Source organism: Salmo trutta, chromosome 13 (genome assembly GCF_901001165.1).
Source record: "Salmo trutta chromosome 13, fSalTru1.1, whole genome shotgun sequence".
Taxonomy (NCBI): Eukaryota; Metazoa; Chordata; class Actinopteri; order Salmoniformes; family Salmonidae; genus Salmo; species Salmo trutta.
Window position 1 is genome coordinate 60,741,973 of NC_042969.1, and position 26,141 is coordinate 60,768,113.

General features: G+C 42.4%; 3 protein-coding genes across 4 annotated transcripts; all 3 read right to left on the reverse strand.

Moving 5' to 3' along the window:
• Nucleotides 1–748: 748 nt before the first annotated feature.
• Nucleotides 749–1,943, reverse strand: LOC115206807 (olfactory receptor 1D2-like). The gene has a single exon (XM_029774000.1). The coding sequence runs from the start codon at nucleotides 1,933–1,935 to the stop codon at nucleotides 997–999; it is 939 nt and encodes a 312-aa protein (XP_029629860.1). The 5' UTR covers nucleotides 1,936–1,943; the 3' UTR covers nucleotides 749–996.
• Nucleotides 1,944–7,596: 5,653 nt separating this feature from the next.
• Nucleotides 7,597–9,041, reverse strand: LOC115204928 (olfactory receptor 4S1-like). The gene has a single exon (XM_029770511.1). The coding sequence runs from the start codon at nucleotides 8,919–8,921 to the stop codon at nucleotides 7,980–7,982; it is 942 nt and encodes a 313-aa protein (XP_029626371.1). The 5' UTR covers nucleotides 8,922–9,041; the 3' UTR covers nucleotides 7,597–7,979.
• Nucleotides 9,042–20,853: 11,812 nt separating this feature from the next.
• Nucleotides 20,854–25,193, reverse strand: kctd14 (potassium channel tetramerization domain containing 14). 2 transcript variants are annotated; one of them, XM_029772928.1, is made up of 5 exons: nucleotides 25,053–25,193; nucleotides 24,029–24,274; nucleotides 23,742–23,876; nucleotides 23,266–23,418; nucleotides 20,854–21,390 (listed from the first exon to the last, which is right to left on the reverse strand). In XM_029772928.1, the coding sequence occupies exons 1-5, from the start codon at nucleotides 25,104–25,106 to the stop codon at nucleotides 21,235–21,237; spliced, it is 744 nt and encodes a 247-aa protein (XP_029628788.1). In that variant the 5' UTR covers nucleotides 25,107–25,193; the 3' UTR covers nucleotides 20,854–21,234. The 2 variants fall into 2 exon arrangements, with proteins under 2 accessions (XP_029628788.1, XP_029628789.1); XM_029772929.1 differs by having other exon boundaries at nucleotides 24,029–24,259; nucleotides 25,053–25,191.
• Nucleotides 25,194–26,141: the final 948 nt, after the last annotated feature.

The following is a 26,141-nucleotide window of genomic DNA, read 5'->3' on the forward strand; positions in this document are numbered from 1 at the left end:
AAAAACATTGCATTTTGCTGTGTTTGCATTTAGCACAAACTTTAGATCCAATAGTGACTTCTGTATAGTAGGCTATTTTTCATCCTGTTATCCCAATAGAAAAAATCATAACACTACATAATAAGAGAGGGAAGGTAAGCTAAAGCTACAATCAATGGTTGGCTAGTCAATATGTCATCCAAAGCTATACATAGCCTACTTGTTGTCATTGCTAAAACAACAATTCATACCATCATAAGACAGTAAAAATACATCATCCTTTTTTTCAGAATATGAGTATTGAATATACAGTATGTTCAACTTGGATAAAAATACAAATGTAGTGTTTAAATTAAATGGAAATTCAGATTTTGATATTTCTGTTCAGTATTTCTTGTTTATGGGATTTATATCACTCCGGATGTGTAGCCTACATTCAACCATACTTTCTAGTTAAATGCATATTATTGTTATTGCACCAATAAAACAATGAATTGCCTTCCAAAGCGGTCGTGAATATACATTTATTTTGAGAGATGCAGTGAGGAAGAGGCCTGGCTATAAGCACATAGATGCGTTATCACAACTCAATAACATTTTAAAAAACTATTTTTACAGAACTTTAACCACAATAATTATTGACATACATTTTTTTTTTTTTTTACTGTGCTGACAATAAACCACCCGGTGGGGAAAATATATATTTAAGAGTAACTGCATAAGGAATAATATATTTTTGCTACCAATTGCACCCTATTCCCTTAATAGTGCACTACTTTGGTTCTGGTCAAAAGTAGTGCACTCTAAAGGAAATATGGTGTCATTTGGGACGTGTTCAGGCATTTTCCTGCTCAGGACGTGTGCTACAATTACTATATTCTTGGAATATTTGTAAATCACTTTTCCAGAAGAGGGCGGTAGATACCAAGAAATGAGGGCCCATTTAACCTTGCAACAGTTTTGGCAGATTTTACCTTCTGATATCAGGAAGTCTCCCTGTTGTGTAAGATCATGTAACTAATGTCTCATATCAAAGATTTTATGTTTAGTACACATTTTAAAAACTGCACTTCGAATCTGCTGGAGATTAAGTCCATATATAACAGGGTTTAAGACAGGTGGTAAAACAAGGAATTGTACACCCATTGCGTTACGCATATTTAGTGTAATATTAACATCACTATTCCACCCTTGCAAAATATCAAACAGGGTCACTGTGATGAAAATAACCATTGTCAATAAATGTGGCACACATGTCTGTGTGAACTTAATCCTTCCCTCAGCTGACTTTACACAAGTCCTTACAATCTGACAGTAAGAAAAGGCAATGAAAAATATCTGTAAAACATGAAGCACTATTATACAATAGCTCAAAATATGATTGATGGTTATGGGTAAACACGAATGCTTCAATATAGACGGATTGTCACAGAAGATTTTATCAATGCGAGATCCACACAAAGGAATTCTGACAGTTAAAATAACTGTTATGAGTGCTATAAATAAAGGATAACACCAAGACAATAAGAGTAACTTTCTAACAGTTAAAGATGTCACAATGGTATGGTATAGTAATGGTCTGGATATTGCCACATACCTGTCGTAAGACATCACTGTTAGAATCGAAACTTCACACATGATAGATGTGTATATTACATAGGCCTGAGTCAAACATCCACCATAAGATATCACCTGAACATCTGACTGAAGGTCCAATAAGAACTTGGGGTAGAAACCAGTGGTTCCATACAATCCATTGACACATAGACTACACAGAAAGATATACATGGGCTCATGGAGGCCTTTCTCCTGAATGATTGTTATGATCAGAGTCAGATTCCCAGTGATGATGAGAAGGTATGTGATAAGACACAAGATAAAATAGACTGATTTGTTGTTAAATGTCTCTTGTAAGCCACATAGATAAAAGAATTCAACTTGCGTTGAGTTCTCCATAGCTTTTGTTAATTTTCTTTCTTTGGTCAATACAGCAATTCTTAGTCCTTACAAGGTTTGAGTGTGTATTGATGTGAATGAATGCAAGAGTGCATTTTTGGATTCTGTGTAAGCTCAGACTAAAGAATAGTTTTAAAACACATTCACATCCTCCCTCAAACTCTTACTCTTAAAAATTAAAGATCCCGATTAAATCTGGAAATTAGACATCTGCGTGAAAGAAAGAAATTAGCTTTGGTCCATGAAATGTCTTCTTGCTTGACAGAGGGATACTGCTCCAATACCTTGTCCTGTTAGCCTCTAAATAGATCTTAGTGTATGCTCACATGGGATTGTAGTTTCTGTCAACATGTAACCACTCCATAGAGATGGATCTGTAATTAGTTTACAACAAGTAATTAATTTAGCTATATTTATTCAATCCAAACGTCTGCCAGCAGAATATGATATTTCACCCAAATACTGGAAACTGTAGAAAACCAGAACAGTCCAAGAACAGAACCATTTTTATTTGGTGAATTATAAAGACCGGGTAGCTAAAATGAAATAAAACATTCTCAGTGTCAATACATGATAAACTTGATGCAATGTTTTAAATAATCTCTGTGATACAGAGAAATTATGTGTCACTCGTGTAGAGGGGAGTAGGCAGTCGCAGGTTTAGAACTACTGAATTTATTTAAGCACCATAGATCAAAGCGGGACGAAACCCAAAAGTTGTTGTGCTCAAAATATATCTTCATTAACAAAAAGGCGCAAGGCGAACCCAAAGTGCAAAATAAAAAGTACTCAGGAAATAGTAGGAGAGATTCCGCTCAGGAAGACAATTAACATTTACAATGACCGACAAAGATAAACGGTAGAGGGAGTATATACAGTCGTTGCCAAAAGTTTTGAGAATGACAAATATTAATTTTCACAAAGTCTGCTGCCTCAGTTTGTATGATGGCAATTTGCATGTACTCCAGAATGTTATGAAGAGTGATCAGATGAATTGCAATTAATTGCAAAGACCCTCTTTGCCATGCAAATGAACTGAATCCCCAAAAAAACATTTCCACTGCATTTCAGCCCTGCCACAAAAGGACCAGCTGACATCATGTCAGTGATTCTCTCGTTAACACAGGTGTGAGTGTTGACGAGGACAAGGCTGGAGATCACTCTGTCATGTTGATTGAGTTCGAATAAAAGACTGGAAGCTTCAAAAGGAGGGTGGTGCTTGGAATCATTGTTCTTCCTCTGTCAACCATGGTTACCTGCAAGGAAACACGTGCCGTCATCATTGCTTTGCACAAAAAGGGCTTCACAGGCAAGGATATTGCTGCCAGTAAGATTGCACCGAAATCAACCATTTATCGGATCATCAAGAACTTCAAGGAGAGCGGTTCAATTGTTGTGAAGAAGGCTTCAGGGCGCCCAAGAAAGTCCAGCAAGCGCCAGGACCGTCTCCCTAAGTTGATACAGCTGCGGGATCGGGGCACCACCAGTACAGAGCTTGCTCAGGAATGGCAGCAGGCAGGTGTGAGTGCATCTGCATGCACAGTGAGGCGAAGACTTTTGGAAGATGACCTGGTGTCAAGAAGGGCAGCAAAGAAGCCACTTCTCTCCATGAAAAACATCAGGGACAGACTGATATTCTGCAAAAGGTACATGGATTGGATGCTGAGGACTGGGGTAAAGTCATTTTCTCTGATGAATCCCCTTTCCGATTGTTTGGGGCATCCAGAAAAAAGCTTGTCCGGAAAAGACAAGGTGAGCGCTACCATCAGTCCTGTGTCATGCCAACAGTAAAGCATCCTGAGACCATTCATGTGTGGGGTTGCTTCTCAGCCAAGGGAGTGGGCTCACTCACAATTTTGCCTAAGAACACAGCCATTGCAACAGTGTAGGTTCCGTCCCTCTCTTCGCCCCAACCCGGGCTTGAACCAGGGACCCTTGCACACATCAACAACTGACACCCCATGAAGCATCGTTACCCATCGCGCCACAAAAGCCGCGGCCCTCAGAGCGAGTGACGTCACTGATTGAAACGCTATTAGCGCGCACCACCGCTAACTAACTAGCCATTTCACATCCGTTACACCATGAATAAAGAAGGGTAACAACACATCCTCCGAGAGAAACTTATCCCAACTATCCAGGAACAGTTTGGTGACTAACAATGCCTTTTCGAGCATGATGGAGCACCTTGCCATAAGGCAAAATTGATAACTAAGTGGCTCGGGAACAAAACATCGATATTTTGGGTCCATGGCCAGGAAACTCCCCAGACCTTAATCCCATTGAGAACTTGTGGTCAATCCCCAAGAGGCGGGTGGACAAACAAAAACCCACAAATTCTGACAAACTCCAAGCATTGAATATGCAAGAATGGGCTGCCATCAGTCAGGATGTGGCCCAGACGTTAATTGGCAGAATGCCAGGGTGGATTGCAGAGGTCTTGAAAAAGAAGGCCCAACACTGCAAATATTGACTCTTTGCATCAACTTCATGTAATTGTCAATAAAAGCCTTTGACACTTATGAAATGCTTGTAATTACACTTCACTATTCCATGGTAACATCTGACAAAAATATCTAAAGACACTGAAGCAGCAAACTTTGTGGAAATTAATATTTGTGTCATTCTAAAAACTTTTGGCCACAAATGTACAGGTGAAGTCGGTAGTTTACATACACCTTAGCCAAATACATTTAAACTCAGTTTTTCACTATTCCTGAAATTTAATCCTAGTAAAAATGCCCTGCCTTAGGTCAGTTATGATAACCACTTTATTTTAAAATGTGAAATGGCAGAATAATAGTAGAGAGAATGATTTATTTCAGCTTTTATTTCTTTCATCACATTCCCAGTGGGTCAGAAGTTTACATACACTCAATTAGTATTTGGTAGCATTGCCTTTAAATTGTTTAACTTGCATCAAACATTTCGGATAGCCTTCCACAAGCTTCCCACAATAAGTTGGGTGAATTTTGGCCCATTCCTCCTGACAGAGCTGGTGTAACTGAGTCAGGATTGTAGGCCTGCTTCCTTGCACGCACTTTTTCAGTTCTGCCCACACATTTTCTATAGGATTTAGGTCAGAGCTTTGTGATGGCCACTCCAATACCTTGACTTTGTTGTCCTTAAGCCATTTTGCCACAACTTTGGAAGTATGATTGGGGTCAATGTCCATTTGGAAGACCCACAAGTTTTAACTTCCGGACTGATGTCTTGAGATGTTGCTTCAATATATCCGCAAAAATGTTCTCCCTCATGATGACATCTATTATGTGAAGTGCACCAGTCCCTCCTGCAGCAAAACACCCCCACAACATTGCTGCCACCTCCGTGCTTCACGGTTGGGATGGTGTTCTTCGGTTTGCAAGCACCCCCTTTTTTCCTCCAAACATAACAATGGTCATTATTGCCAATCAGTTGTATTTTTGTTTCATCAGACTAAAGGACATTTCTCCAAATAGTACGGTCTTTGTCCCCATGTACAGTTGCAAACTGTAGTCTGTCTTTTTTATGGCGGTTCTGGAAGTGGCTTCTTCCTTGCTGAGCGGCCTTTCAGGTTATGTTGATATAGGACTCATTTTACTGTGGATATACTTTTGTACCTGTTTCCTCCAGCATCTTCACAAGGTCCTTTGCTGTTGTTCTGGGATTGATTTGCACTTTTCGCACCAAAGTACGTTAATCTCTAGAAGACAGAACGCGTCTCCTTCCTGAGGGGTATGACGGCTGCATGTGCCCATGGTGTTTATACTTGCGTACTATTGTTTGTACAGATGAACGTGGTACCTTCAGGCGTTTGGAAATTGCTCCCAAGGATGAACCAGACTTGTGGAGGTCTACCATTTTGTTCTGATGTCTTGGCTGATTGATTTTCCCATGATGCCAAGCAAAGAGGCACTGAGTTTGAAGGTAGGCCTTGAAATACATCCACAGGTACACCTCCAATTGACTCAAATGATGTCAATTAGCCTGTCAGAAGCTTCTAAAGCCATGATATCATTTTCTGGAATTGTCCAAGCTGTTTAAAGGCACAGTCAACTTAGTGTATGTAAACTTCTGACCCACTAGAATTGTGATACAGTGAATTATAAGTTAAATAATCTGTCTGTAAACAATTGTTGGAAAAATGACTTGTGTCATGCACAAAGTAGATGTCCTGACCAACTTGCCAAAACTATAGTTTGTTCACAAGAAATTTGTGGAGTGGTTGAAAAACAAGTTTTAATGACTCCAACCTAAGTTGTATGTAAACTTCCGACTTCTTTATGTGGGTGTCGGCTATCGCCGGTTAACGCTTGATCTGATTGAATCTAGGCCTTTAATTTCACCCAATTGTTGAAGCACTGACTTTAACATTGATCTTGTGTCTAATCCTCTCACTGATAAACAGGCATTTTCATATCTGTTGAGAGTCCTTTAGGTGCCTTTTGGCAAACTCCAAGCGGGCTGTCATGTGCCTTTTACTGAGTAGCCTTTGTCTGGCCGCTCTGCAGAGATGGTTGTCCTTCTGGAAGGTTGTCCCATCTCCACAGAGGAACTCTGGAGCTCTGCGGAGTGACTATCGGGTTCTTGGTCACCTCCCTGACCAAGGCCTTTCTCCCCCGATTGCTCACTTTGGCCGGGTGGCCAGCTCTAGGAAGAGTCTTGGTGGTTCCAAACGTCTTGCATTTAGGAATAATGGAGGCCACTGTGATGTTGGGGACCTTCAATGCTTCAGAAATGTTTTGAGTACCCTTCCCCAGATCTGTGCCTTAACACAATCCTGTCTCAGAGCTTTATGGACAATTCCTTCAACCTCATGGCTTGGTTTTTGCTTTGACATGCACTGTCAACTGTGGGACCTTAAATAGACCGGAGCAGTTGTGTAAAGTACTTAAGTAGTATTTTTAAGTATTTTTACTTAAGTCGTTTTTTGGGGAATCTATACTTTACATTTTATATTTATGACAACTTCTGCATTTACTCCACTACATTCCTAAAGAATATAATGTACTTTTTACTCCATATATTTTCCCTGACACCCAAAAGTACTCATTACATTTTGAATGCTTAACAGGACAGGAAAAGGGTCCAATACACGCACTTATCAAGAGAACATCCCTGCTCATCCGAATTGCTTCTGATTTGGCAGACTCTACAAAACACAAATGCTTCATGTGTAAATTATGTCTGAGTGTTGTGGTGTGCCCTTGACTATCCGTAAATTAAAAAAAAAAAAAGTTTGCCTAATATAAAGAATTTGAAATGATTTATACTTTTACTTTTGATACATAAGTATATTTAAAATGAAATACTTTCAGTATTTTACTCAAGTAGTATTTTACTGGGTGACTTTCACTTTAACTTGAGTCATTTTCTGTAACGGTATCTTTACCTTTACTCAAGTATGACAATTGGGTACTTTTTCCACCACTGGACAGGTGTGTGCCTTTCCAAATCATTTCCAAGTCATCTCCAATGAAGTTGTACAAACATCTCAAAGATGATCAATGGAAACAGGATGCACCTGTGCTCAATTTTGAGTCTCATAGCAAAGGGTCTGAATACTTTTTTTTTTATACATTTGCAAAAAAATCTAAAAAAGTTTTTTTCCATAATGGGGTATTGTGTGTAGATTGATGAGGGAAAAAATATTTAATCCATTTTAGAATAAGGCTGTAACCTAACAAGGAGTCTGAATACTTTCCAAATGCACTGTATATAAAGTTGGCTATATACAGCTATTTTGAGTTTGTTGGTCAAGGTAACAAGATGACTCCATGAAGCCAAACACCTCAATCTCAGTCATTGACAACAAATAAGAGGGGCAAAGTTATTCCATATGACATCCATGAAAAATAATTCTGACGAAGGCCATTGACTGCTAGAACATAATTATTTTAATATTTAGATCAAATAAAGCACCAAGATTTTAATTGTGAGCGAGAGTTGCACCTTTTCCTTCCTAATGTCCATGAAAAATTACAAATGAAAATGGTCAATATAGCTTTATAGATCAACAAGAGAGATATGTTGATACACACAAGCGCATCACCACAATGCATTTAGATTAGGGCAGCAACTTTCCGGTTGAACATCTGCATAACTCTATTCCGAATCTGAGTGAGTTTCATCCCGTATATAATAGGGTTCACCAGAGGAGGCACAACTAGGAACTCCACCGCCATGATATTCCTCAGGGCCAGCAGGCTGGTGTTGCTGCCGTAGCGAGCGTACATCACATCGAAGGTGAGGGATATGGTGAAGTTAGTCAGGGTGATCAGATGAGGCAGACAGGTCTGCATGAATTTCTTTCTCTGCACACGGGAATGCAAAGACGCTTTGATGATGTTCATGTAGGATATCAGGATGAGTATTGTTTGAGAAACATGAGAAAACGTGAGAATGAAGCCGTAGAGGTTGTTCAGAGTGGTGTCAACGCATGAGAGCTTTACGACGGCCCAGTTTGAGCAGTAGAGTTTATCGATGTTGACGCCACAGAGGGGTAACCTAGCTGTTAGTCCCATCCCAATGCTACTTTCTAGCCATGAGAAAAGCCACGTAAGAAGAAGCAGTGTCCACACTTTTCGAGTAGTCATGATAGAGTGGTATTGTAACGGTTTACAGATGGCAACATACCTGTCATATGCCATCACTGTCAAGCTGGTGAATTCACAGAAAGCAAAGGAGTAGATTACCAATATCTGGGTCATGCACCCAGGGTATGTTATCACATGAGAGTCAAATAAAAGGTCATAAAGTATCTTTGGGTAGAAAGCTGAAGCGCCATAGATACCATTAATACACAGATTACAGAGAAATAAATACATAGGGTCATGCAACATTTTCTCCAGAAAAATGGTAACGATCACTATCAGATTTACAAAAATGGTGAAGAGGTATAGGATGAGAGTTAATGAGAAGTAGATGTGTTTGTTTGTCTGTGTCACGTTCAGTCCGTGCAGCACAAACACTATCTGCTGGGAGGAGTTGAACTCCATTGTCATTGACAGCAGGTACACATGGCTAGTTTACACAGGACCTGAGAATGTTCAGTTTATCCAAGTTTTGTTGGTTGGTCTATTTAAAAACAATTTGATGACATTTTAACAGTAACTGCCACCCATTCAGCAGTCTGTCAACCTCTCAACGATGATAGCTCTCCTTCAAACAATGTTGTTGGTATTCAGATGTCAAACAAGTCAACCCAAAACCACCCAGCTTCAGCAGCCACCTACATTACAATGCAGTGAGCACACAGACCAGTATTCAACCCGTTTTATGATCTTCACAGATCTTCACTTAATTTAACTCAAAGTTAGAGAGTAATCCTAAACAATATTAAACTGAATTAGTTAGATGATTAACCGAAACAAAGTAAGTATTTTCAAAGTCTTCAAAGTAGGTTCTCCTTGAAGATGGTCATTCGTACGATCTGTGTATTTGTATGGTCTCTGTATCTCTCTTCTGAGGGCCAGAGCAGAACACCTCCACCTGAGCAGACCAGATCATACCTAGGTATGACACTTCTCCACTCTCCGCACCACTCCTTTATGGGGCAGTATCTGAGTATCTCAACTGCCATAGCAACTCATGAGATGTATGGAGTGACAGACAGGTGAACCCCTCAGACACACACTACTCACTCTGGAGGTTACCTTCCTAATGAGACCATGTCTATAGGACTGACTATGAGATGAGGTAGAATAGGATTTTGTTTATGTAGCAAGGTAATATTGTTGAAGTTCATATTCACGCTTTCCACAAAATGTAAAGATCACAGCAACGTTTAGCTCACTTCTGTGCAATTTTTATACACTGCTCAAAAAAATAAAGGGAACACTAAAATAACACATCCTAGATCTGAATGAATGAAATAATCTTATTAAATATTTTTTTCTTTACATAGTTGAATGTGCTGACAACAAAATCACACAAAAATAATCAATGGAAATCCAATTTATCAACCCATGGAGGTCTGGATTTGGAGTCACACTCAAAATTAAAGTGGAAAACCACACTACAGGCTGATCCAACTTTGATGTAATGTCCTTAAAACAAGTCAAAATGAGGCTCAGTAGTGTGTGTGGCCTCCACGTGCCTGTATGACCTCCCTACTATGCCTGGGCATGCTCCTGATGAGGTGGCGGATGGCCTCCTGAGGGATCTCCTCCCAGACCTGGACTAAAGCATCCGCCAACTCCTGGACAGTCTGTGGTGCAACGTGGCGTTGGTGGATGGAGCGAGACATGATGTCCCAGATGTGCTCAATTGGATTCAGGTCTGGGGAACGGGCGGGCCAGTCCATAGCATCAATGCCTTCCTCTTGCAGGAACTGCTGACACACTCCAGCCACATGAGGTCTAGCATTGTCTTGCATTAGGAGGAACCCAGGGCAAACTGCACCAGCATATGGTCTCACAAGGGGTCTGAGGATCTCATCTCGGTACCTAATGGCAGTCAGGCTACCTCTGGCGAGCACATGGAGGGCTGTGCGGCCCCCCCAAAGAAATGCCACCCCACGCCATGACTGACCCACTGCCAAACCGGTCATGCTGAAGGATGTTGCAGGCAGCAGAACGTTCTCCACGGCGTCTCCAGACTGTCACGTCTGTCACATGTGCTCAGTGTGAACCTGCTTTCATCTGTGAAGAGCACAGGGCGCCAGTGGCGAATTTGCCAATCTTGGTGTTCTCTGGCAAATGCCAAACGTCCTGCACGGTGTTGGGCTGTAAGCACAACCCCCACCTGTGGACGTCGGGCCCTCATACCACCCTCATGGAGTCTGTTTCTGACACTAGAGTGAAAGCACCGCCAGTATTCAAAAGGGACCAAAACATCAGCCAGGAAGCATAGGAACTGAGAAGTGGTCTGTGGTCACCACCTGCAGAACCACTCCTTTATTGGGGGTGTCTTGCTAATTGCCTATAATTTCCACCTGTTGTCTATTCCATTTGCACAACAGCATGTGACATTTATTGTCAATCAGTGTTGCTTCCTAAGTGGACAGTTTGATTTCACAGAAGTGTGATTGACTTGGAGTTACATTGTGTTGTTTAAGTGTTCCCTTTATTTTTTTGAGCAGTGTATTTTCAAGTTAACATTGTTCAAGTTCAAGTTATTTTGGGCTACATTTTGAACAGACCTTGTTTAGAGCATGGCCAATTCCTATTTAGGAATTGGACCACAAGGGTTCATTTTTCTTTGTGTCTAAAGGCTTTCCACAAAATGCACAGATTTCAGCAAAGTTTAGCTCACATCTGTGCACATTTTTTTTACCACTGTTCAGCTCCAGGAAGTGAATCAGAGAAGGGCTAGACTTTAGTAGTAGCCAGTTTTTGCATGAATTAATGATACAAATATATGTAATGAAAAACATTTCAATTGCAAAATTCACTGTAAAATATTGTCGGAGCGTATAAAAATTGGTCTTTGTACAAAGTACTATAACCTTCATAAAGTTCATATTGAAGTGGTCCGTATCATCTATCTACCCCAGCGGACTGTTTACAGGCCTCATGTCAGCTTACCTCTTGATTGACACAACCCATTGAGCCAGGGGCATCATGCTCCCCAAAATGTTGAGGTGGTACCGATTAGCAAAATGTATATCTTTGAACGTACCCACAAGTGACACGGGACGATAAGGCTGCTGTGCCAACTTCTGTCTGTACCGTTTGAGCTACAAACTAATATGACCCCACTATGGAAAGATGAGACTCTCACTAACTCTCACTAGTTCTCCGTTTTGCTCACAAGTGTCACAGACTCGTCTGAATGTAACCCATACAAATTAAGGAAAGTATGGAGGTAGTTTTGTGCCAAAAAAACATATTTCCTGAGCTTTCTTATATCTCCTAGATATAGGACAGACACTTCAAAACCTTATTCCTTGTGATTTATTTTTTGACTGTATTTTTGCCATTCATGAATGTTATTCATTGCGTTTCTTTGGGCTAAAGTAATAAAGGCCAAATTCAATATTTTATGAAATAATTTGTCAATATTGTTTTATTAATATACCTAAAGGGGTCCTAAAATTCAAAATCAAATATGGTATGACCATCTTAAAACATTTTTATATCTTCGCTTACAACCCACCCAAACAGCTTAGACTTTTATAAAAACATTTTCTCCACAATTTCATAGTATCCAATTGGTAGTTACAGACTTGTCCCAACGCTGCAACTCCCGTACGGACTTGGAAGAGGCGAAGGTCGAGAGCCGTGCATCCTCCAAAACACAACCAAGCCAAGCCAAGCCACACTGCTTCTTGACACAATGTGTCGGAGGAGATCCCGTACACCTGGCGACCATGTCAGCATGCATTGCGCCCGGCCCGCCACAGGAGTCACTAGTGCACGATGGGACAAGAACATCCCTGCCGGCCAAACCGTCCCTTAACCTGGACAACGCTAGGCCAATTGTGCACCGCACCATGGGTCTCCCGGTCGCAGCCGGTTGGACTCAAACCAGGATCTCTAGTGACACAGCTAGCACTGCGATGCAGTGCCTTAGACCACTGTGCCACTCGGGAGGCCCATACTTTTATAGCTTTAAGAGCCTACATCTGTAGTGCACAGGCCTGACTTATATTGGGTTAGGGATGACTGAAACACAATACCCTTATACCTACAACTTGACAGGCCACTTGTTTTAGTGTTGCTGAACATTTCTGTCATTACAAAGACAACTCCGTTGGGGTTTCAGTGGTTCAAAATGGGTAACATTCTGCCACCCTATTTATATGGAAATATCTTCAAGGGAAGGTAAACAATGGTATGTAATATTGTATGTTTGAGATATAACAAAGTGTATACCACATAAAAACACAAAGACATTGGGATGCTAAGTAAAGACGACTTGAATGCCTGTCCATTATCCTCATGTCTTAGGGTATAGTATGTAGAAGCTGGTCAATTGAGCAAGAAAACATGTTTACTGAATTTGTCCGTCAGTCTTCAGAGAACAGATCATTAGTCTACAGTATCTCTCAATTCCCTTGAAAACAATTTAGAAACACCTACCTGTGAGACCAGAGGCTAAAACAACCACAGAGGTAGCCCTTGGTCGCCGTCTCTTGTCTCTCGTTATACCAATTGAAGGGTTAGTCCCAGGGAGGTGCAGAGTGTCATTATGCTTAATGGCCTCCCTTCAGACTGGTCTGATGTGAATGATGCAACAATGAAAGAAACTATAAACACATTTTTGAACTGTGACCTGAGAGTAAAAATGATATGGTCAAGAATATGTAAACTTCTGTTAGATCAAGCCCTGAGAAGCTATCTGCTAAGAGAATAGAACATAGAGACAGTTTCAATCAATGTGTTGAACTGTGGCTTGAACTGTGTGTCGTTAAAAAGCTTTATTGTCAGATCTGGCCAGATACCTTTCTTGAGATAAGGCATCTAGTTTCTCCAGGGTCACTGTGAGATATGTTTGACCCAAATAATCCAGTAAGGGTCATGATGTATTTATAATACACATTGTTCAATGTATTCCATCCATCCTGTAAAAGGTATGAAAAAAAAGTTGTAGGGTGCCATTTGGGACATAACCCTTCCGTCATCCTCTCTGGGAGGGTAGGCTCTGAAAGTGTACTGTAGGCCTAGAAAGGAGAAGAAAAAGGATAAAAAATTTAAGGAAAAAGGAGCCACGACGCTGATCGGCCAAGCACATAATTATATCTGGTAACAGATGCTGTATCGGCCAATTAAAAAACAGTGATGTAGTTGGACGTGATCCAACACATTTTCACAAAAGCATCCTTACCAGAATTCCACTGGCACGTTCTGATAATCAAAGTAACTAGATCACGTGTGGAAATGGGTCTGGACAAATGGCTCACAGTTTAGAGTGACTTGTTCCTGACATTGTGTTAGTGTGTTGAGAAGGGAAGTGCAGCCAACACCTTGAAAATAAAGAATAATAATAAATTTAATAAGGACCTATTTCTTTCTCCAGCCTTGTTTACAAACACACTGCTAGGGCCTAATAACCATATATTGCATATTATGAGGCTACATGGACGTGAACGTTTTAAATACATTTTTATAATCAGCTACTTTGTCACATTCGTATCCCATCACTTTCGAGTTAACCACTTACGCCACCAGTCCGGGATAGCAGTGGTGGTAAATTATCACTATTTGATAACACCACGAGAGCCATTCGCCTTTGAGTTTTACAATATATGAATCCAAACTTACGTTATATAATCCTCCTACTTTTTTCTGTAAAAAAAGATTCTGGATTTGTGTGAAATGGTTAAGCAAAAACGTGCCTTTTGAATGTTATGTAACGTCACAGTAGCCTAGTCAAGGAAGCATCATGCAATATACACTCAGCCGACAGTTTATTAGGTACATCCATCTAGTGCCGGGTCAGGCCCCCCCCTTTGCCCCCAGAACAGCCTGAATTCTTCAGGGAATGGAAAAGGAACCTAACATGTGCCAGGAAAACATTCCCCACACCATTACACTACCGCCACCAGCCTGTACCATTGACACGAGGCAGGATGGGGTTATGGACTCATGCTGCTTACACCAAATCCTGACTGTCATTAGCATGACACAACAGGAACCGAGATTTGTCGAACAAGGCAATGTTTTTCCACTCCTTAATTGACCAGTGTTGGTGATTGCGTGTTCACTGGCTGGAGACGCTTTTTAATCATTTTTTTGCTTATAGGAGTGTAAACTGGTGTGATCAGTCTGCTGCAATAGCCCATACATGACAAGGACCGACGAGTTGCGCATTCCGAGATGCCCTTCCGCACAGCACAGGACTGCCGCTGACTGGATGTTTTTTGTTTGTCGCACCAGTCTCTTTAAACCCTAGAAGCTTAGGTCACTTGTTCAATTGAACAGTATCTGAATGCCTCGATGCTTATGTGCCTGCTTATATAGCAAGCCACAGCCATGTGACTGTCTGTAGGTGCAAACCATTTTCCTGAATGGGGTGGTGTACCTTATGAACTATATATTGTCACACTGCACTTTAGACCGAGATACAGGCAACAAAATAAACCTCTGGTGGCCAAGTTGACCTGTTTAACAAATATGATTGGATGGTGGCTCTACCATGTAAGGTCTATGATATTGAATCAATCTATTCTGTTACCGGTTGCTCTTTAATTATTTGTTATCCTTCTCTTTTTTAATAGGTATTTTCTTAAAACTGCATTGTTGGTTAAGGGCTTGTAAGTAAACATTTCACTGTTGTATTCGGCGCATGTGACAAATAAAATATGATTATGTGCTCAGCTGCTCATCCTCAGCATAATGGCTAAGAGGAAAGCTAGCAGCGAGCCATTTTAGACCCAGGTATAAACCTTGGGTCTAAGCAAAAGTTTGAGTATGGTCCCATTGGTTTTAACTGGAGTGTACACCCATTAAAGTTAGACGGGCTGGACTGGCTGATTTTGCTTCGGTTTTCCTTCCCTTCATTAAGAAATATGAGATTTGTGTCTTGGAAGCGGGTGTTTCTTGAATGTGTCTTGTACATGGAAAACAGTAACGGTATAGTCCCTCACCTGTCCAGATCATTTGAAAATGAGTCTAACCAGCTCTGCTAGGGCAAGTAAAATGGTCTGTAACCAGTTAATGAAATACATTTTCCCAACGGTTGATGTAATAAACAATTTTTCTATTTGTAATAACTTTAGATTTATGTAACAAAACTAGTTAGTGTAATATGTTGAATGGTTAACTTTTTCCGCTAAATGTAATAAATTATAACATTAACCAGTGAGGAACGACTTTGATGAATAATGTAATTAATCAAAAACCAAATCATGTGACAACTTACCAAAATCAATGTTACCCAGCTAGCAATGATGAATCGGCCCAGATGAGGCCCTCTTCTGGGGGGCCTGAACTGATCGAATCGGGCCGGAATCAGGTGTCGGACTCGGACGTTTGCACTGCGATGCAGTTTCTTAGACCACTGCGCCACTCGGGAGGCTCCACCCACAAAGTTTTTAATGCTTATCAAATTGCCTTGGACAACTACAAATACCTAGGTGTCTGGTAAGACTGTAAAGTCTCCTTCCAGACTCACATTAAGCATCTCCAATCCAAAATTAAATCTAGAATCGGCTTCCTATTTCACAACAAAGCCTCCTTCACTCATGCTGCCAAACATACCCACGTAAAACTGACTATCCTACCGATCCTTGACTTTGGCCATGTCATTTACAAAATAGCCTCCAACACTCTACTCAGCAAACTGGATGTAGTCTATCACAGTGCCATCCGTTTATTCACCAAAGCCCCATATGACCTCACTATGGAAAGATGAGACTCTCACTAGTTCTCCGTTTTGCTCACAAGTGTCACAGACTCGTCTGAATGTAGTGTGGACACTGTAGGTGTGATCAAGGTGTTAAGAATGCATTATGTATACCCCTTTGGTGTTGCCAAAAAACACATACTGGTATGCACCCACACATACAAACTCAACATGTATTACAAACACACGCATGCACACACACAGGAGACCGGCACGTGACAATTTCACACACTCAAGCAACATTTTATTTTAAAAATAAAAGTATATTGTATAATGGTAACATGTTTGTGTTGTCACTGTACCCAACCCTATGACACGCAGAACAGGGTCAGCCTTGTCCTTGTAGCAGTTTAAGGGCAAAGTGCCTATACTCATGGCCACCAAGGCAGTAGTGGACAGAACCGGAAAAGTGATGTAGGTGTAATTAAACTTGTCTGAGACCTAAATATTTGTGTAAGCTTCCCGAGCTAATGCCTACACTTAAGTGTAGCAGGGTAACAGTCTTGTGGCCTGCAGGAGACCTAGGTTAGACACTGATGCTATCCCATTGGTGCTGTGACATGGATAGGTATCTATGAGGTGAAATGGGTGGTGGAGTGTAATGAAGGTGGTTCTGTAAACCATGCTTTTCTGTTTAGAAACCTTTGACACAAAGAGGTTAAAGTGGCAAGCCTGTAACTGGAGGTTGCCGGTTTGAATCCCAGGGCTAACAGGAGAAATCTGGTAGGTATGAGCCAGCTAGATGAGAACAGCAAAAACTGTGTCACTTGTTACGTTTCTTTACTCTGGTGCTGCATGTAGCCTAGAGGTTAGAGGGGCGGGCTAACAACCGGAGGGTTGCTGGTGTCATGACGTTGGCCTGGGGGTAGGTTTATGACCCCCCCATAAATACCTTTCTCCCTTCCCTCTCTTGACTCTACAGAAGGACTATTGAAGAGCCTTTGTTAAACATAGAGTCTTGGAACATCAAAAGGTGGGGGGAAAGGAACCATATTTCGGTAATCCAACCATTTGAAAATATGCGTTGGTACTTAATGATATGATGTCAGTTCGGTTGTCATCTGAGACATTATGACTGATAACAAACTGTATTTGGGAAAGTCTACACATTCTAGTTATCAGATTCACATGGAATTGTTGTGGAATTTAAATGTTTAAATATGAAACTATTTGTGAAAAGATTAAATGTAATTTTAGCTTCCAAATGAGAGAATTGGGTTTAGAGCTCTGCTCAATCAGTGGCCTGCCCATGTGACGAGACATTGGTTATAAACTATGAAACACACCCTTCTCTCTCTCCACTACATAAGCCCTTTACGAAAATATAAAGCGGTTCCGAGTACACGAGGCCTGCAGCCTCTGCGTTAAAAGGGCGAATAACTTGCTGTTCCAGGTACATTAGGGCAACGGTCCGATGTCAGAAGGATTCAGATAATAAGCTGTTCCGAGGACGTGAGGACGACGGTTCCACGTTAAAAGGACTAACATGAAAAGGGGTGATCGGATTGAATCCAAGCCTAAGTATTTCGGCAAAGTTCCATTCCACTGATGTCATGAATGGCTGACCTACAGCTGTGTTTGTGAGACAAGAGTCCGGATAGTTCAAGCAACAACCAACATCTCGCTCTATGACTCTCACAACCTACACAAGAGTCGTTAGAAGCAGTGGTGGAAAAAGAACCCAATAGTTATAATTGAGTAAAAGTAAAGATACCTTAATAGAAAATTACTCAAGTAAAAGTCGCCCAGTAAAACACTACTTGAGTAAAAGTATTTGGTTTTAAATATACTTAAGTATCAAAAGTATAAATCATTTCAAATTACTTACATAAAGCAAACCAGATGGCATCATTTTCTAGTTTTTTTTTTATTTTACGGATAGCGAGGGGCATGCTCCAACACTCAGACATAATTTACAAACGAAGCATGCGTTCAGTGAGAATGACAGATCAGGGTCAGTAGGGATGTTCTTTTGATAAGTGTGTGAATTAGGCAATTTTCCTGTCCTGCTAAGCATTCAAAATGTAATGAGTACTTTTGGGTGTCAGGGAAATGTATGAAGTAAAAGTTACATCATTTTCTTTAGGAATGTAGTAAAGCAAAAGTTGTCCAAAATATAAAAAGTACAGATACCCCTAAAAACTATTTAAGTAGTACTTTAAAGTATTTTTACTTAAGTACTATACACCACTGGTTAGAAGGTAAGGGATCATTCTACATGGAAGATCATAGGAAACCCCCAGGACAGTGTCTATAATACTGTAATAAGCTCAGATAGTTGATGTTGCAAACTCCAAACCCCACAGAGTTGTCACCGTCACTAATCAAACAATCTCTGTACTTACAGCATTCGTATCAATTAAATGTATCAGGTTGTTGCTTTAATTTACATTTGTCAATAAACTCATGAAAGCAACTGTTGATGTCAAATTTTGTTGTGTCCTACTTGTAACCCTGGTGGTCCCCCAAAAAAGAATTGTAAAACACTTCATTGTGAGGCTAAATATAGAGTGCCTTCGGTAAGTATTCAGATCCCTTTACTTTTTCTAAATTTTGCTACGTTACAGACTAAAATGGATTTAAGAAAAATGATCCTCCGCAACACACAATACCCAATAATGACAATACAAAAATAGGTTGAGAAATGTTTTGCAAATTTATAAAATACTTAAAACGTATTTACATAAGTTTTCAGACCCTTTGCTATGAGACTCGAAATTGGTCCATCCTGTTTCCATTGGTCATCCTTGAGATGTTTTTACAACTTGATTGGAGTCCACCTGTGGTAAATTCAATTGAGTGGACATGATTTAGAAAAGACACATACCCATCTATATAAGGTCACACAGTTGACAGTGCATGTCAGAGCAAAAACCATGCCATGCGGTCGAAGGAATTGTCCGTAGAGCCCCGAGACAGGATTGTGTCAAGGCACAGATCTGGGAAAGGGTACCAAAAAGTGTCTGCAGCATTGAAGGTCCTCAAGAACACAATGGCATCCTTCATTCTTTTTTACCCCTTTTTCTCCCTAATTTCATGGTATCCAAGTGGTAGTAGTTACAGTCTTGTCTCATCGCTGCAACTCCCGTATGGACTCGGGAGAGGCGAAGGTCGAGAGCCATGCGTCCTCCGAAACACAACCCAACCTAGCCGCACTGCTTCTTGACAACGCACATCCAACCCGGAAGCCAGCCGCACCAACATGTCGGAGGAAACACCGTACACCTGGCGACCTGGTCAGCGTGCACTGCTTCCGGCCCGCCACAGGAGTCGCTAGTGCGCGATGAGACAAGGATATCCCTGCCGGCCAAACCCTCCCTAACCCGGATGACGCTGGGCCAAATTGTACGTCGCCCCATAGACCTCCCAGTCGCGGCCGGCTGCGACAGAGCCTGGGCTCAAACCCAGAATCTCTGGTGGCACAGCTAGCACTGCGATGCAGTGCCTTAGACCACTGCGCCACCCGGGAGGCCCGGCCTCCATCATTCTTAAATGGAAGAAGTTTGGAACCACCAAAACTATTCCTAGTGCTCGCCGCCCGGCCAAATTGAGCAATCGGGGGACAAGGACCTTGGTCAGAGAGGTGACCAAGAACCCGATGGTTGACTCCGACAGAGCTCTAGAGTTCCTCTGTGGAGACGGGAGAACCTTCCAGAAGGACAACCATCTCTGCAGCACCCCACCAATCAGGCCTTTATGATAGTGGCCCGACGGAAGCCACTCCTCAGTAAAAGGCACACGGCAGCCCGCTTGGAGTCTGCCAAAAGGCACCTAAAGACTCAGACCATGAGAATGATTCTCTGCTCTGATGAAACCAAGATTGAACTCTATGGCCTAAATGCCAAGCATCACATCTGGAGGAAACCTGGCACCATCCCTAGGGTGAAGCATGGTGGTGGCAGCATCAGGCTGTGGAGGGTTTTTACAGCATCAGGGACTGGGAGACTAGTCAGGATCGAGGCAAAGATGAACGAAGCAATGTACAGAGAGATCCTTGACGAAAACCTGCTCCAGAGTGCTCAAGACATCAGACTGGGGCGAATATTCACCTTCCAACAGGACAATGACCCTAGGCACACAGTCAAGACAACACTTCGGGACAAGTCTCTGAATGTCCTTGACTGGCCCAGCCAGAGCCTGGACTTGAACATCTCTGGAGAAACCTAAAAATAGCTGTGCAGCAACACTCCCCATCCAACCTGACAGAGCATGAAAGCATCTGCAGAGAATGGGAGAAACTCCCCAAATACAGGTGTGCCAAGCTTGTAGAGTCATACGCAAGAAGAGTCACGGCTGTAATTTCTGCCAAATGTGCTTCAACAAAGCACTGAGTAAAGGGTCAGAATACTTATGTAAATGTAATATGTCTTTTGTATTATAAATTAGCAAACACTTTGAAAAAACTGTTTTTGGTTTGACATGCTGATTTTTGCTGGGGTCTCGGGATTGATAGGGTTAGTGTTACACAGGGTTACCAGTGTTACACACCTTCAAATGGGGGGGGGGGGGGGGGGTTAGATGCATAAAATAACAGTAAATATGTATGAAAATACCCTCAAATAAAAGGTGACAGTCTGTACTGTCGCCTCATATGAAACATTTGATCTCAAATCCAAATGCTGGAGTATAGATCCCAATTAAACGTTTTAGCTTCACTGTCCAAATAAATACGTAGGGGGGTATACATCTATACACACACACACACACACACACACACCTCCATAGAATGACACATTAGAACTTCAATATGATCCAATTAATTTCTAAATATATTCTAATATAATAGGATCTCTGCGCAAGTCTATGTCTGGGAACGTGAAGGGTGAAGTGAGCACTCATACAGTCCCCCTCGTGGATTTAAAAGGAATGGACTGGTGTAATAAATATGGTGGAAACACCCTCCAGACTCGTTTACACAAATCAAATGGTTTTAAATGCATGAGGGGGAGTGCACACTTCTGGAGAAGGGTAGAGAATCAGAAGGCCGCCATAGATGTTCTACACCACACACACACTTCTGTCATTCTGTTACCACCAAGTGAAGATTAGTTTGTACAGGAATCCATCATTGGTCTTGAACAGAAAGCCTCTGTCTGAGCTGTGAGGCTCATATCGCACTTTGTATCCCCTGGCCTCTACATCCATCTTGATGCAGTCCAACAGGTCAATGGCAGTCGGAGGGGCCTGTAGCACACACAAACAATGAGAAAAAACACCCATAAATCACACATAACTCAAGGTTACTTGCGTAACCCATGTTCTCTGCATAACCATGGTTCTCTGAGAATATGAGTGAGAATGATGTCTCACTATGGGATTCACTGGATAGGCGGATAGCTACGGGAGAGCCAATCACACAACGTCTGTCAGAGGCAGATAGGTTGTAATTGAATGAGGTGTCCCTCCCTCTTTATAAGGCGCCACTCTCCCCACACTCTGGTCAATCTCAAGCATGCGTCTTCTTCATTGCAGTCGTGCGAGCAGAGAAATGCAGTGAGACATCTCACCCATATTCTCAGAGAACCAGGGTTACGCAATTAACCTTGAGTTACCGAATCAAGTATTTGAAAGCTGTCTCACTATGGGATATGCCCAACTCCTATATCACAGTCCGACATGATCAACCCTCAGGCTCCGACACTGAGGGTAGTATGTGCCAAAGAAAGGTGCAGTGACATCCAGTCGATAAAACCTCAAATGTATGTGGGGTGGCCAGTATAACAGCCTCCACTATCCAATGGGATAGCCACTTCTCAAAAACACACCACTAGTTCCATACAGTGTAGAAAAGACACTGGCACTCTGGATAGTCTCAATGACTCAGAGTGGAAAGCTTGTCGCATTCAGATTCATCCTCTCATGGGCCAGGCCCAGAGGGCAATGGTTCCTGGGGCAGGGTGGAACATTTTGTTCGCTTGGGCCAAAAGATCCCTGCGTAAAGGTAGCTACGTGATCTCTGCCAACCAGAACTTCCCTGGCTGTCGAGAGGCTCTAAGACGAGGGCTAAGCCGTGTTCCCTCACTCTGCTTACCAGAGAAAAAAACATAAGATATCCCCCTTGCAGTATCTGGTCTGTCTTGGCCCTACTCCGAGGAGGAAGGTTAATAACAGCAAAAGTATCCTCAGACATTCGCTCCAGTAAAAGGAGGTAGAGCGGGCAATGGCCCAACTGCGTGAACTGGAGCTGCACTCGTGAATCTGTTCTACTGTGTTCGCTTGCGCACAAGAGACAGTTTGAGGCAAAATGCTGCGAGGCATGGGAAGACAACCATGATAAATGGCAACTGGCAATCTGTCATCATGCTCCATTTGTCTGATGAGACCAGAGGGAGGACGGACATCCTGGCTGGAACCTGAAAAGGTGCAAAGGGGAGGAGGGCGCTTGGGGGTAAAGTGCAGATCCTCCATTTTCCCCATCGGAGCAAGACCACGAAAGTGTGCTGCTGCAAAGGAAACACACTACCGGTCAAAACTTTTAGAACACCTACTCATTCCAGCGTTTTTCACTGTACTAGCCACGAGGCTAGTAAGGCATTAGCTAGCTAGCAGCTACCTTGCGTGGCTACGGTGCGCTTTAGCTAGCACAGTGCTAGCCAAAGGGAACCACGTGGGTGCGGTTTTTGACTTCAGGCTGATATTCTCCCACGACCGTTGAGCCACAAGGCTAAAGCGTCTGTATAAGTTAATTAACACAAAACGAGTGAACGTAGGTTAAAATAAATGAGAAGGGATCTAGTAACACTGCTGCTGTGCACGTATGAATGCTAGTGTGGTTAGCTTGCTTTCCAGCGAGCTAACCAAGTTAGCTTATGTTTTGCAGCATGGGCTAACCAGGTCTCGATAGCTAGCAGTGTAACACGCTGTGTGACTGGTTCTTCCGTAATAATCCTCCTATCCAGCAAATCCCATCGTGAGACATCGAAACGAGTATTTGAAAGAGAAACCCCAGCACCATTTAGAGGGACTGTCACGAAAAAAACAACTTTTCCAGTTGAAAGTGCCTTTGTGGCATCAGTAGTAGTCATATACATAAACTATTAAGTACAGGTACACACACACCTTCCATGGTCCGAACCGCACCACTTCCTGTTCCTCCAGGTTGTTGGCGGCATTGTCATAGCGACCCAGGTCCTCCTCGGTCCTCAGAACACAAACGATGACAGCAGAGTGACGGGCAGCGATGGCTTCTGCTCGGGCCACTCTCACCAACACCTGGTAGTCATATAGCAGTGACCATAAATAATCTCTCGTATTTATTGATATCAGTTATTTGACAGGGACGATGTAGAGGCAGTTTTTATATTTAAAAAAATAAAAAATTAAGGAGTGGGTCAGTCCCACTCCATTCACATTTGTGGTGTTTACTGGACAGGATAGATAAGAGTAGATGGGCGCATAGAGAGTGCTGGAGCGCTGGGTCGGATTCGAACTCATGCTTGCCGCAGTAGTTCAATACATGTAATCCAGAGACAGCGGCTTAGGCTGCTGGATTACCCCAGGCGTTAGGTATTGTTATTATATCAGAGCCATTGTACCTCCAGGTTCTCCAGATAGTTGGGGACCCTGGAGATGAACTGCTGCCTCCCCACTGTTTCTCCAAACAGCTGGGCTGAGTCCTGCAGCTGCTTCACCAGGGTTCTGACGTCATAGTGGAGCGCCTCCTGGTAAACCTGTTACATACAACCACACGTAGGACTCTCATATTATGAAGTGTCGTAACTACTGGGAGCAAAAGATCTCAGGGATGATGACAATGCATGATGGGCTACCTCATTGGTTCAGGGTTCCAACATATGGGCTAGTGTGTGTGTTTGTCACAAACCTCCAGAACACTCTCTGTGGGCAGGCGCTGGGTGCGTAGGAACTGAAGAATGGCTCCGAAGTGCGTCCCGTCGCGGTCGATGAAGTAGCGTCCCTTGGCGTCGGTGGGCAGTTTGGGTTGCTGACCACTACTGAACATGAAGGCCAGCTGGGAGTCAGGGTGTTTACGCAGCGTAGACAGAGATGTGGTGAACACATGACCACCCACATTCAGCTGCACTACAGAACAACTCTGGGGACAGGGAGACTGCTAAGGTTAGGTACAGGGAGGGATAGGGACCGTTGGGGTTAGAAACTATTAGGGAATGGGCTAGGAACGGAGTATGGTCAAGGCCCACTTCACATATTCTATGTACTATCACTACACATCAATGAAGCACAAATAAACATTCAATTCATCCTTTCAAATAAACCATTATATTTATTTAATTATGTAATGAAAGAAGTAGGGACACCGCCTACATAACAATGTGGCAATCAGTCAGCAGGTCCATCTCAAGAGGTGGACTGACTCAGTGTGAGATAAGGAATCGTCCACCTGCTACACGGTAGATAAATACTGTAGTCTCAAGGATGTGCCTACCTGCCTGGTCAGCAGAGCAGCAACACCCTCCACACTTGTCAGTATGAGAGTCAATAACTTTTAGTTCTTAGAGTAGAAGTGCTACTCTAGGAACAGGTCCCCCGTATAATCATATTAATTATGATATAAAAGGCAAAACTGTTCCTGGAGCGGCACTCCTACTTTGAAACGCTTGGTGAATACTAGCCCAGATTTGCGTGAGATCGTAACAGTGTAGAATACACATTTGTCATCATGAGGCTACTATTTTAGAACAAACTCGTAAATCGGTTACAAAGCAGACTGTATTCATGACCTAGAGAGAGAGAACGTTGACAACTTTATACCGTCTCAGGCTGAAGGTAATCGAGAAGCTGAAGAAGTTAACAAGTAAGAAACTTCCTCCAAACATTCCAGATGCTTGTACTGAATGACTAGTTCAAAATTAGCACTTTTTCCTTACCTGTAGCCCCGGAGAAGACTGTTTGCCCGGCGTTCTGGAGTCTGGAAGACTCATTTTCTTTCCCGACTGTTGTGGGAAACGTTTTGGATGGTGTCAACACGTCTCGCTAGAACAAACTCAAGGAACAGCAAGTGAGGGGATTCGATTAAGATGGCCCGGTTCAGCATTTAGGAGGAGTTAATAGCAGGTGAAAATTGATTGCATTTTGTAACGGGGCATGAGCCGGGTTCCCCGGCGTAATGATATTTGTTTAACTAGGCAAGTCAGTTAGAAGAAATTCTTATTTACAATGATGGCTTACCAAAAGGCAAAAATCCTCCTGCGGGGACGGGGGCTGGGATTAAATATACATTTTGGACAAAACACACATCGTGACAAGAGAGACAACATAAACATAGACCTAAAACATAGCATGGCAGCAACACATGACATGGTAGCAACACAAAACATGGTACAATCATTACTGGGCACAGACAACAGCACAAAGGGCATGAAGGTAGAGACAAATCACGCAAAGCAGCCACAACTATCAGTAAGTGTCCATGACACTAATGGTTTGTTGACAACAAGCATTTGATCTAAACTTAACCCAGCTACGGACATACGTTACTTATCAGTTTAGGAGAACTAACACAGCAGGTTAGAATAATTAACAGTAGCATGTTAGAATTAGGTTAAGAAAGGGATTAGGGTTAGCTAGTGGTACAATTAATTTATCCCCAATCCCCGACAACTAGACGAAGCTGTACTCCATCTAGCCACAATCATACAAACCATCAATATTATAACACCGGTCAAAGCCGATTGCGAAGTCTGTTTAAAGCAGAGAGGTATGTAAAGCACGTGTGTTAATGATGTAGGATCGGGAGGTATGACTACTGTTCAATTTGAGAAGAGCGCTCATTCCTCTGCCTGGTCATGTCTCGGGCCATAGCCCGGTAATCGAACAACCTCAGTTGCGCCGAGATGTTTCTGTGGGCGTGGTCAAATACGGAGTTTCAGGCGTCACTATTTCTATGGACTCGGTATCTCCAGGCAAGGCTCCGGGCGGGTGTGCGTGCGTGACGGTTTGTACTGAATTACATGTTT